We start from the raw sequence: 13,382 nt of genomic DNA on the forward strand, positions 1-13,382 counted from the left end.
GGATATTCAGTCTCCTAATTTTGCCATGATGTGAACACAAATACAAGAGCAGCAAAGTTCAGATTTAGAAAGTAAGTTAATATTGGTGAATATGTTTAATATCAGTAAATATGCTTTATATTTCAGTTTTCTTTTCCAATATGTTCTTTTGATGCAGATCCTGCACCTAAAAATTGTTTTCCATGGCAATATCATTCAGCATTTCAGTTGCTGAGATATTCTTTGTGGCTGGGGAGAACAATTCCTTAATCAGTCAGTATGCTCTCTGATAGTTTCCTAGAAAGTAAGTGGACTAAGCTGTAGTGGGAGACAGGCTGGTTGTTAGTTATTTGTTTTTAATAGAAAATCACTCAAATATTTTTCCAGAATAATTTTGTCCTAGTTTCTATAAGAACTGATTCCAAAAAACTTGTTTGCCACTGTTGATTTTTGGAGAGGAGTAATGTGTTGTTTCCTCTTTATTTGCAGTCTTTGAGTCTTAAAATTTTGTGTAAGAGGAGGGAGGGGGACATGATGATCCAGAAGAAATTATTACCTGAAACTTGCTCACTGAGACTGACTGTATTCTCTGTGCTACCCAAAATGTTACCAAATATCATGGCTTTCTCAGACACTTTTTATCTTATATATCAGAGGTTTAGTTGCTGTCATCAGTCAGTTTATTTGTGATCTTCATAATGTGTTGGTTTAGAGACACCAGTTTTAAATAAAAATGCCAAACATTAGAGCACTTTTGACAAATTTGAACTGGTAGCTGGTATTTATAGAAAGAAAAGCACCAAAATAGAGCATGATTGTCCAAAGAAGAGAGTAATAATAATCTTTTTATATTTTAAGAAAAATATTGAGCTGCATTATGAGGTCAGCTGTCTGAATTTAAGACAGTTCAATATTTCCAATGTCTTCTGAAGGTTTGTTGCTTCTTTACTTCATGCAGTTCTAAAAGAATAACAGAAAAAAATTTACCTGATTTTGCAGTTAAAAGAAGGTGCATGAAATATTATTTTGAATGTTAAATAATTGTGTTAATAAAGGATATTTATTTCTCTGGAAGAGTGAATTAAGCTAAGAGTTCATAGAATTACTTCTTTTGAAAATTGCTTCTGAACATCAATTTTTTAAGAGAAAAGTAGATAAAAGCTTTGTAGTCATAAATCACAGGAAAATTAGACATTTTTGGTTTCAGTATGCTTACTTAGTAGTACCATATCAAAATTAGTAGTCCATAATAAAAATTAAGTGGTATGTAATATTTTTGGAAACTTGTTTTAAGTGTGATTGTTTAAATGTTAAAATGAAAAACTCCTTCCTTCTAGTACTGTTCCACTGGGATCTGATCAGATTCTTCTGCGAGGAGCTCAATTGAGAAATACTCAGTGGGTTCATGGGATAGTTGTCTATACTGGACATGACACAAAACTTATGCAGGTTTGTCACTTGGACTTTCTCTAAACTGTTTTGCTACCTTAATTTATCATTCCACAGTAAATCCCTTCAGAAAACGTGGCTTGATTCAATATAGTAGTACAATGTCAGTAATAGTATCTTTCATATGAACTAAAACCAATAAAAAGTTCTTGTTATTTTTAGTCACTTAGTCACAAAGTAGCTTTTCCAGCATATTCATTGATACTATTTTGTAACTTGTGCTTTGAAAACTTTTTTATTAGCAAGTCAGACCATTGTAGTTTTCCTGTTCCTCTTTTTTTGTTTTTGACTGCTCCTAAAACTTTGGAGCTTTTCTTGTGGAGCTTTCTTTCAAGTACAAAGGTAAGCATTCTTGTCAGAAAACAAAATGAGGAGGGAAGAGACTGAAATTACTTTACCTACTGTGTTTTGAAATACCAAAATTGAGATGCATTTGTTGAGAAAAAGGAATGCTTTCAGATTGGTCATGGATGTCTTATTTTTTGCTTTCCCTGTTTGTAAAATAGTTCCTTGGGAAAGTGTGTTTGTGTTAGCATTTGTCTTCTACAGCACTGATACAGTATATGCGCATTCACTTTTGATGCTTACTGATAGCTGTTACTGTTGCGAGTGTTCTGTGTGATTGTTTAAACTGCTTCTGAAACAAATCTAAAGCTTTAATTCATAAATTTATAAGCTGCTTTTTTTTTTTTCAGTAAAACAGGGCACTTTCATGATGTATTTGAGAGAATATTTAGAAAAGGATGCAGTAATGTAATTTGAAAAGCAAGAACCATTTCACTGCATCTAATAGCCACTCTTGTTTTTTGTCCTTTGCAGAATTCAACAAGTCCACCTCTTAAAATGTCTAATGTGGAACGGATAACAAATATTCAGATTCTGATTTTGTTCTGCATCCTTATTGCCATGTCTTTGATCTGCTCTATTGGTTCAGCTATATGGAATCGAAGGCATACTGGAAGAGATTGGTATCTTGATCTAAACTGTAAGATGTAAAATAATATTTTAGTATTCAATTGCCTTTTGTATTTGGAAAGGAGGAGGATTACCATCCTTTGCACAGTGGGTTTTTTTGTCAGTCTCACTCTTCTGGTTGTTGACTAAAGTAATTTGGCTAGGTATATCTCAATAAGTAGAAGATTTACCTTGTTGTGCCACCTAAGCTCTTGCTGAATTCAGTATGGGTGAGATTTGTTGTTTACCTCTGCATCTTTCAGGCACCACATCTCTGCAGCTCAGCAAAGTCTGTATCAGCGTTCCGCTGACATGAACAGCCAACTTCCTAAACATCAGACTGAAACCACTTTGAGCTATTAGCAATAGATTACATTTAAAGCTTGCAACCGGACTTGTCTATCTCGCATTGGCCTTTTAAGCCATCAGCGCACTTGTAGCAAGCGTGGGTAGAGCCCTTCTCAAATCTTCATTCGTGAAGCCCAGCCATGATGATGACATTGAAAGCTGCAGTGACTTTTCTGAGTTTTTAAACTCACTTATCCCAGGAAGTGATGCTGTGGCTTTATGATTTTTACTATACAGAGATTTAACTAATTATTGGCTGCAAACCTCAGATGTTAACAAACTTTTCCTGAAGACAGATAAAAGAGGCAAAATGTTTTCATCTAATATTTTATACTGGACAGCTGTGCTTAAAATGGATGCAAGACAGTGTGATGTTATTTAGGTCTTCACGGCAGAATGCAACCTGTTGACATATTTTGACCCTCTGTGAGAAAACTGGATTTAAGGGAAGTTTTCATGAATATATTTTGTGGTCAGTTATTCATGTTTCCAGAATTTCCTACTGTGGGTTTAAAGCCTTCTTTACTTAGGCAGTAGAACCAGAACTAGACTTTCTGCTTCTGAAACAACAGTACAAAGCTTCTGAATGTAGGCATCAAAGCAGGGATTATAGGGGTTTGGCCAGTTTTAAAAGAAAAATCTTGGCATTCTGATTTGAAGGCACTCAAAGATTCTGTGTCTGCCTTTATGATGAACTATTATTTACTGGGAACCTTGCTTCTTTTTAATGCTGAGGAAGAAACTTTTTTTCTTTCTTTTAATTAAGATGGTTTGACGAGTATCTGAATATTATTTTATTTACTGGTAGAAATAAGTATCAAACTTCTTTAATCTTAGTAGTCATTACTGAGAATATCAATGTCATGGTGAATGTTAGCTCTCTGGTTTTTTATGTATTTCATTTGATGCTGGAATTTGTATTAATGAACACATCCAAAAGCTTCTCTCCTGAATCTTAGATTAACAATCAGATCCACATTGCATAGGCAGTGGAAACCTATCTGATGCTATTTTTCTGTGTGATATTTTCTGTGAGATATCTGAAGGCTGACTCCATCTTTTACCATTTTCCTGTACTGGACACCAGATTTTCCCATTCACATTCTCTCTGAGGTGCTACTGTTAGAGTTATCTAAAAGGAAAAACTAGTATAAAACTGCTTGTTATGTATGTTAATATTCACATTTCCAGTTGTTTTAGAACTTCCATTAAACTCTCTAATTTTATCTCTTCTCTTCATGGAGTGTGAATTTACCTTTCTAATGGTATTTGGTGGGTTGAGGGAGAGTTTACAATGATGTGAGGGTGAATAGAGAAAAAATTCATTCCATTATGTATTTCCCCCTTTCAGAATATAAAACTGTAAAATTTTGAGTTTATAATTTGGTTGTGTATATAGATATTACCAAATTATGACCTTAAAATATAGCAAAGGAGAGAATGACTGGTAAGTTTGGTTTTCAGAAATTATAGTAAATTTGAACTCCACTATTATAATAGAGATCCTTAACTCTGAGGAAGGTCATATTTATAGGCAAGTCATACTATAATTAATTCCAAGGTTTCCTCTTAAACTCAGAATATTTTAAAAATCAGCAGTTAATGAAATATTCTGAATACACTGTGTATATGTACTTCCAAGTACAAATATTCATTTGCTTTGCTTTGGTTTTTGGCAGATGGTGGAGCAAGCAACTTTGGATTGAATTTCTTGACTTTTATCATTCTCTTCAATAATCTTATTCCAATCAGCTTGTTGGTTACACTTGAAGTTGTTAAATTTATCCAGGCATATTTCATAAATTGGGTAAATATTATTTTTATAATATTCATTGACTTCTAAAATCAAGTGGTTTACAAGTAAATGAAAAGATGGATTGCTTGTCTATGTATACTTTTTTTCAGACTTTCTTTAAATGTACACAATAAAGTATGCTGTTTATTTATTATTACTGGACTCTGAGAAGGTAATAATACATTGTTTTATTTATTGCTCTTATACCTGCACAAGATTGATTTTTTGAAGCGTATTTTTGTGCCTTTTTACTTTCTCATTATTGACATTCAGGTACCAGTTTTCATTCAGAATGATCAGAAGAAAATGTTTTGCGGTGCTGGGGAGTTTTGTCCAGTTTCGTTTCTTCTTTCTAAACTTACCCTGTGTTTTGATTTTTTTGGCATTTTGCTGATTTTTTTCACAGCACCACCAGAGTTTAGTGGAGTGGGATTTTTTTTACAAAGAAAGTGTCTGATAGTATTATCACTTAGGAAATATATAGACTTCATTTTAGCATCCTTTAAATTTTTTTTCTAATGAATTAATGAGGGGAAAGAAGGATTTACTCTAACTCTGGGGTGGGAGTGAGATGTTCTCCTTAAAGCCATATAAGTATGCCTTCCATTTTTCTGTTTTTTTCCTAATGCAAATTAATCATACCATTCTGAACACTTTATTCTGATTGCCTTATCAAATGTGTGAAATAGATTATTATGTGTGAGATATGTCATGCAGATACAGATAATAATGTATGTGGAGTAGCAGGTCAAGCAAATGCTTTATTTTAAAAGTTAAATACTTTTGTAAGCAGTCAACTGGTTTTGATTTCCTAATTTTTTTTGTCCTATAAAACGAATTGTTGACAAATAGGAGAACTCAGTAAAGTCTTCCTTTATGTTCTTTATTTTAAAATAAATATTCAATAAGACCCACCCATTTTGAATGTGTAGATTGCCTCTGTTCATATAAGAAATACAAAAGACAATTTTAACTTCTCTTCCCATCCCAGTAGCATTTAATTTATCTTATTGGGACTCTGGACATTTATCTTAAACATTATCTCTGTGTGTATGTAGATCCTACTGGTGTGCAGAATGTGTGTTGGTCATCTGCAATCTGTTGCAATATGTTGCTATACTTCACAATGTTTAGATCTTTTACTGTATTTAAAAGTAAATTTTGATGTTTATTTTTTAACAAGTAAAAAGAAAAAACCCTCACCACTTACAATGTATCTTGCATTTATTGTGTAGTCTTAAATTTATCTTCATGTTTTTATCTCAAGATATATTTATCTTGATACTTAGAAATGACTGGTTATGCATACAATAAAAATAGATAAGACTGATTTCTTCCTAAGAGTTAGTGTAGTATTTCTGCTTGTTGCTAAGTTCATTTTAGATGCGTAGGTACAACAGTTTTTCAGTAATACAGATCACTTGAAATAATGTGAATGAAATCTCTCATGAGAAGATCTTGTTTCTTTTGTGGACTCTTAGAAGTGATCTGATTGTATCAGTGGCTTGCTGTGTTGAAATAATCTTAAGCAGATCTGTTCCTGTTCAATCGTTTCTTCTACACTTACCTTTTCTATTTATGTACCAGATTTTTTCTAAGAAGTTATGGAAGACTAATTTTTAAATACATACACATTTTTTTTTTATCTGTAGGACATTGACATGCACTATGAACCTACAGACACTGCTGCGATGGCTCGTACTTCCAATCTCAATGAAGAACTTGGACAGGTAGAAAAAAAAATTAATGGTTCTAACCTTGTGTATTGAAACTGTTCATATGATGACTTATTTCAAACTGTGTTCTTGCCTTCGTGTTTGTGTATTTCTATTGTCTTTTGTTTGGTCAGATAGTTTTAAAAACACTTTGCAATATGAGCAAATTACATTTTTGAAACCACTATTAAATGAACAATCACTGTATCAATGTGGATGTGGTAATCACAGGAGATTGAAGTGCATCATTAAAATTACAAAATCAGAGGAATTTTGAGCATTAAGGCTGTCTATGGCACAATATTTAGTCTTAGTATATACCGTTATGATGGTGTATGTCTTTAGTGTGCCATTTTATTCCACACACTCTGCCTTGCTCAGAAGAGACAGTGAGTACTCTCTAGGATTGAATCACAATTGTATAATGTCCTCATTTTTTCCCACTGACTGGAAGCCGTGACTGGAATGGGGGCTCATTGCTGAATTAAGCCCTGGAAAATTGGGGTTGTGGTGGGTTGAACTGGGCTGGATGCCAGGTGCCGACCCAGCCGCTCTATCACTTCCCTCCCCAGCTGGACGGGGGAGAGAGTAAGAGGGAAAACAATTTGTGGCTATGGATAAAGCAGTTTATTAAAGCAGAAGCAAAGCAAAAGCTTGCCCGCACAAAAGCGGGCAAGAAAGATAAGTTTTATTCTCTACTTCCCATCAGCAGTGATGGTCGGCCACTTCCGAGAAGCAGGGCTTCAGCACATGTAGTGGTTTCTTAGCAGGCGTAAAAGACTGTAGTGGGTTGACCCTGGCTGGATGCCAGGTACCCACTAAAGCTGCTCTCTCACTCCCCTCTGCAACTGGACAGAGGAGAGGAAAAAAAAACAATGGAGGATTCACGAGTTAAGAGCTGGGAGAGGTCACTTACTGATTACCTTCACAGGCAAAACAGTGGGGATATTACTTAAATTTATTGCTAACAGGATCAGACAAAAGAGTGAGAAGTAAAGTAATCTTAAAAACACCTTCCTTCTACCCCTCCTTCCTTCCATATTCTCCCTCTTCCCCTCCAGCAGTGCCGGGGGACAGGGAATGGAGGTTACAGTCAGTTGTTGTTTCTGCCACTGCTCAGAGAGAGGAGTCCTTCCCCTGCTACCATGAGGTCCTCCCCATGGGAGACAGTCCTTCACAGACCTTTTTAGTAGGAGTCCATCCCACAGGCAACAGTAATTCATGAAACTGCTGTCCCGTGGCTCACTCCTTCATGGGGTGCAGTCCTTCACAGATGAGCTGTACCGGTGTGGGTTCCCCTCAGGGGCCACAAGTCCTACCTGGGGAAGACCTGCTCTAGCGTGGGTTTCCCTCTCCTCAGGCTTCAGGTCTCCATCAGGACCCTGCTCCATCTTGGGCCTCCCATGGGGTCACAGCCTCCTTTGGCGTCCACCTGCTCCAGCAAGGGCTCCTCCATGGGCTGCAGGGGGGTCTCTGCACTCCGATGTCCCTCCCTGGGCTGCAGGGGCACAGCTGCCCCACCATGGTCTGCCCCACGGGCTGCAGGACCTCAGCTCCAGCTCCTGGAGCACCTCCTGCTCCTCCTTCTGCACTGACCTTGGTGTCTGCATTGTTGTTCCCATGTTTTCACTCCACTCTTCCCTGTCTGGAATTCTTTCTGCGCAACATCCTTCCATTCTTAAATATGTTATCACAGAGGCTTTATTATCATTCCTAATTGTCTCAGCCTTGGCCAGCGGCAGGAAGCCTGTCCTGACTGGCATTGACTCCAGCAGACAGGGGAGGCTTCTAGCAGCTTCTAACCGAAACCACCCATGTAGCTCCCCCACTACCAAAACCTAGGCACAAAAACCCACTACAAGGGTTAACTCTTCATTTTGATTTAGAGTTCTCTTTTAATACTGTAAAATCAGTTAGACTTTACACAAGAGATCACTTGTTGTGTGTTCTTCATGTTATGGAAGTATGACTTTGTAGAAGTGTGTCTGAGGCACAGGTTAGTTCTAGAAGCACTACACGATATATTTGCTGTTTCAATCAATTGTGTTTACAGTCTTGATTTAAAAACATGCTAAGCTTTTTGATACACTGGTGATGGAAAACTGTTTCTGTGGAAAAAAATTCACATGCTTATTTAATTGAATTGTATTATAAACACAAGTATGCACATTCTTGCATTTCCTAGCCTTGAAGTTTTCATAACTAATACTTTATTGCATGAGAATGTAAAAGTTGTTTCTAGCTTTCCAAAAGCAATAAATAATAACATAATTTTAGCCATATAGCCAAGTCTTATGGACTACTACTTAAGAGATGTACCTTTTGGTAAAATTAGTTGAAGATTAACATGATCTAGGACTGGTCTAGTTAGAGGACAGGGCCTGTGCCTGCGCCTGCTGGGCTTAAGATGTATATGCAGAAAATTTTGTTCTTTTCTTGGCCTTTAAAGGAGTACAAACCCCTCTAGTGGGTAAGAGTCTCTGCTGAATCTTAGCTTTCCATCTGTTTCACTTTACACAATCTGTTTTTTCTGTCTCTGGAGTTAGTTTGTTATTCACATTCCCAGACACATTCCTTTTTTTTGACTTCAGTAATTTTTGTCTTCACTTCTTAGGTTTCTCATAATTTTCCTTCACCATCAAGAGGTAGTCAGACTTCTTGGGATCTCCACTTTCACTTTTTTGACAGATTCTTAATTTAAACAGATTTTTGTAGGGAGGCCAGAGGACTCTACTAACAAAGAAGTGTAGGTTTCTGCCTTTAAATACATGAGGGCTGCACATAATGAAGAGAAGACTTACCCCAAGAGATCTTCAGGTTTTAAGGAAAAACTTTGGTATTGGGAGAAAAGGTTGAATTTTCTTAGCTGCAATTCCTGCTTTCCAAATATGTCCACACAACAAAAAAAAAACCACACACACACACACACACACAAAAAAAAAAAAAAAAAAAAAAAAAAAAAAAAAAAAAAAAAAAAAAAAAAAAAAAAAAAAAAAAAAAAAAAAAAAAAAAAAAAAAAAAAAAAAAAAAAAAAAAAAAAAAAAAAAAAAAAAAAGCCAAACAAAAAAACACTTGAGGCATAAACCTGGCACAGAAAATTTCTTCTAAATGCTGATTTGGCTAAGTCATAATCCCTCAGAAACATTATTGCTAATACATAGCCTTATTAGTTCCAGGTAAAATGTAGCTCATTCCTAATTAATAATCCTGGAATTTTTTTTAATGAGAAATGAATTTTAATGAATTAAAGTTCAAATTTACCTTTGACTATTAGAACCTTTGGTTTATCACAGATGACTTCATTTCATCATATATTAACTTTTTTCTTAAAATTAGGTTTAAACTAAATTTAAATATATCACAGATTCTTGTATTTCAGCTTTGAATTTTAAAATACTTTACTGGTTTCTGGAACAGATAATGCTAGGGAAATAGGAGACCTGAAGTAGGTAGAAAGGCATATATCTCCTCTATTCCTGTAATTTGACATTTCTAAACTCTTGCTTTAAGAGTTTGGCTTTAAGAAGATATTTCTGTGTCAAAAAGATGGGTTTAGAAATGCATATAGATACTTTTCTTACCATATTGCTTTCTGTCAGAAATGTAGTGTTTTGCTAGCAGAGTCATTGGTCTTCACTAGTTTCTTGCACTTCAATAAAAAATACAGTGAGGGATAGTTAAGTATACTGCTGACCACTGAAGCAGGTTTATGTTTCCTGACATCTCAGTTTCGGACAACTGTTTGGAAATGGGTATGAAGGCTGTGCAACTGCCATGTTTATGTACTGGTTTTGTTGTTGGGGGATTTTCTGTAAACTGTGAAAATTGCAGAACCAGTAAAAATATTTAGTGTGTTGATAGTCATGAATTGTACTAGATGTGTCACTAACTGCCAAATGTTAATGTGTAATGAATTTTATCGTTCATTTAGGTCAAATACATATTTTCTGACAAAACGGGTACCCTGACATGCAACGTCATGCAGTTTAAGAAGTGTACTGTAGCAGGAGTTGCGTATGGGTAGGTATTTTTATTCACTTTTCTTTATCTGTGTGCCTCTGCCTGTCCATGGACACCCGTGCTACAGTTAAAATAAACTTACACCTGATAACTAGCAGTCAGTTTGTTTGTGACTATGAAATGTCACTTACAAGAGGTATCAGCACTTCTGTCCCGACATTTCCTTTTGCAGAGAGGAACAAAAACGAAGTTGAGATACCAAAGGCTTTCTGCTGTCAGGCAATCTCAGTATGCATGTTTTGGCTATCATGTAGTCTGATTAATGTTGTTACAAAATAAAAGCCTGAGGAAAGACTTACAAACATTTAAGGGTTTATAATTTATAAAGCCTCAAGAGAAATACCATATTTTTGCAATTTTCATTGCAACCTAGGCATTTGCAAAATAGTCTTTTGAAAAGCTTTTTTTTTAATAATTTAATTTCATTAACTAACTACTTTTTTTTATATGCAATCAATTTTTTTAGCATTTGTGATCCTTTTTTCCTCTCCCTGTTTCTATTTTCCCATGCTTCTTGTGCAGCCATTGCCCTGAGCCTGAGGATTTTAGTGTTCCTTCAGATGATTGGTAAGCTCTAAAAATAATTTAGTTTGTGGTGTTTGTTGAACATGGAATTTTAAAACCCGTGATTGATATTTTAAGAAACAGAGCTAAATGTGAGGTATTTTACTACTCAGAAGTTATTTTAGCTTTGAATTGATGCAGACTGACAGTCTTACACAAATTTAAGTCATCCAAATTCTGTGGCATTAGGTTGTGTACTCTGAAATAGCATCGCTAATAGGATCACTGAAATACAGCACAGTTATTCTACTGACAGTTCTGTACAATTCAGAATTGCTTAGCAGAGAGAAAGTTTTGTCATTCATTGAAGTATGTGGTATTACAGTCACATGATCACACTTTCTACTGTTAGTTAGTAATATGTTAGAAATAATTCCTAGCATGTTTGGGAAGAAAATCCATATTTGAGAGTGAAAAATATGTAAAGTTATTCTTAATATTTTACTTCCTACGGATAGTTTTATGATATTAGTACTACCTGGTTCTTAACTGAAACTGAAATTAGAGCACCCAAATATACTTGGGACCAGTGTTAATCTATTAATAGGGACCTCAGGAAAGAAGAAGTCCTAGTTTCCTTTCTGCTGCTATCTCCATGGTGCCTTGTACCTCTTCATCATACTTTCTTAAACTAAATATTTGCAATACCATTCAAAATAAGCTCAGGTGCATCAGGTAAGAAATATCATTTGCAGTCTTTAAACAATCAATATTGTATTTGTTGAAAGTTATGACAAGGTAGGTCACACAAAATTATAGTGTGTCATCATCTTTTGTTTAAAGTGTTTGAAGAAAAAGTAATCTTTACTAAATTGGAACGAATAATTCTTTGTTTAGATAACAAATAAAAAAAAAAGAACATTTCCCCCAACACCACACAAAATGTGACACACGTGCACACTGAAAATCCTCATTTGCTGTAGAAGTAAAATATTTCTTAAAGATATGTAAGTGTGCTTAACTGCATAAGAGTGGTTTCATTAAAATAATGCAGTGTTTACATGAAATTAAGCACACTTGCTTCTTAGCTATTTATGAAAATAGACTGGTTTTTACTAATATACACAAAAATCTTTATAAGCCCATCTGAAATGGATAAACTGATATCTGAGCTTTAGTTAAAAGAAAGAAGTCAAACTAGTACTTCCCTTTTATAGGCATTGAACATCTTGTAAATATTTATGAAATAAGATACTTAATAAATTTGTGTATAAATCTATTGCAGTTAATAAAATCTGTTTGCGACAGTAACATTTCTAGTCCTAAAATGACTAATGTACTAAATCCCAAGTTTTTTAAACCTTTATTTTTTGTATTAGAAAGAATTGTTTTCGAGTTTGACACAACATATACCTGCAAATATTTTTACTTATTTTAGCCAGAATTATTCTATTTATTTTAGTCAGAAAGCTTTAAGAAAACAAAACTTAAAGCTTGGACTCTAAACAAATACAGCCTGTCTAAAGATGTTAATGTTTGGCACTTCAAGATCTATTTGCCCTTCATTTAAAAAAGAAGTCTTGATGAATGAGAATGCTTCAGATTTTTCTGTTTCAGTTAGAAAAAGTAGTCCTTGTACTTGTAGTGGCTGTATAGAGAAGGTTCTGCATTTTCTATTCCTCCATGGTAGTTAGTGCAGGACTAAAACAGCTCACTTTTCATAGAGAATCTTTAGACTACCTATGATATATATGGCTTATCCTTTAACTTAAATCACCAAATGTGTTTACTGTTTTGTAAGATTACGTGATCCAAGGCAAAACCCAAAGTAAATGGAAGAAAAAAACCAGCTTTCTTCCGAGTGCGTTCGCTGTTTTCTTTCACTCAAATTCAAACTCAACTAGATCATCCTAATACTCAACAGTAAGCTCCAGTAACAAGTCTTTGTAGAAGTATCTACATTTTTGAGCTTTCAGCTTCAGCCAGAATATTTGCGCATTTGGAGAGATGTTAGTGTATGACTTTACTTCTCCAGAACCATCTCCTCCTTGTATCTCTTCAGTCCCTACTTCGCCATTGTTGCTGTGTCTTCTTTATCAGTTTAATATGTTCCTTTTTGGTCATCAGTTTCATATATTCATTTTTGGTCATATAGAATAGAAAACAAACCCTCTCCAAGCAGACTTCTCTGATGTCTGAACTCAGTTGATTACTTCTTTCAGCTATCAGACTTCCTTTTCTACAAATATTTAGAAAACTATTCCAAAACTGCTAATTTTTTGATAAAATGTTCTCTCTTTGGGAATTTATTTTCCTGAGTCCCTTATACAATCTCATTCTAGAGACTGGAAGACAAGAGGGCACAGTCTTACATTGTAGATGTATTTTTACTTCATCCCTCATTACCTGAAGTCAGCAGAGAGACTTTCCTGGATTTAAATATATTTATGTAAATCGAGGTTTCCTTAAATAGATAAACTTTGGAGATGTGAAACAAGTACTTTTTCAGTTCTTTTTCTTACAGTGTGTGATTGCAGCCTTTACTGTAACAGCTACAACAAAAAATTTGTCTTTGATTTATTTGTATATAAATTGTTAAAATGATGCTAAGGGTGATC

General features: G+C 34.9%; 1 protein-coding gene across 1 annotated transcript in view; it reads left to right on the plus strand.

The window, feature by feature from the left end:
* The window catches only part of ATP8A1 (ATPase phospholipid transporting 8A1), a gene marked incomplete at its 5' end in the record, with an annotated part of 104,817 nt that overhangs the window by 21,377 nt on the left and 70,058 nt on the right, over positions 1–13,382 (plus strand). Inside the window, 6 exons of the mRNA XM_027891280.1 lie at positions 1,317–1,428; positions 2,248–2,413; positions 4,410–4,537; positions 6,178–6,255; positions 10,172–10,260; positions 10,783–10,827. Of these exons, the coding sequence (XP_027747081.1) occupies positions 1,317–1,428; positions 2,248–2,413; positions 4,410–4,537; positions 6,178–6,255; positions 10,172–10,260; positions 10,783–10,827 (618 nt within the window). The remainder of the gene's footprint in view (positions 1–1,316; positions 1,429–2,247; positions 2,414–4,409; positions 4,538–6,177; positions 6,256–10,171; positions 10,261–10,782; positions 10,828–13,382) is intronic.

Source organism: Empidonax traillii, unplaced genomic scaffold (assembly GCF_003031625.1).
Source record: "Empidonax traillii isolate 1590-97213 ecotype Southwest subspecies unplaced genomic scaffold, ASM303162v1 scaffold315:size618497, whole genome shotgun sequence".
Classification (NCBI taxonomy): domain Eukaryota; kingdom Metazoa; phylum Chordata; class Aves; order Passeriformes; family Tyrannidae; genus Empidonax; species Empidonax traillii.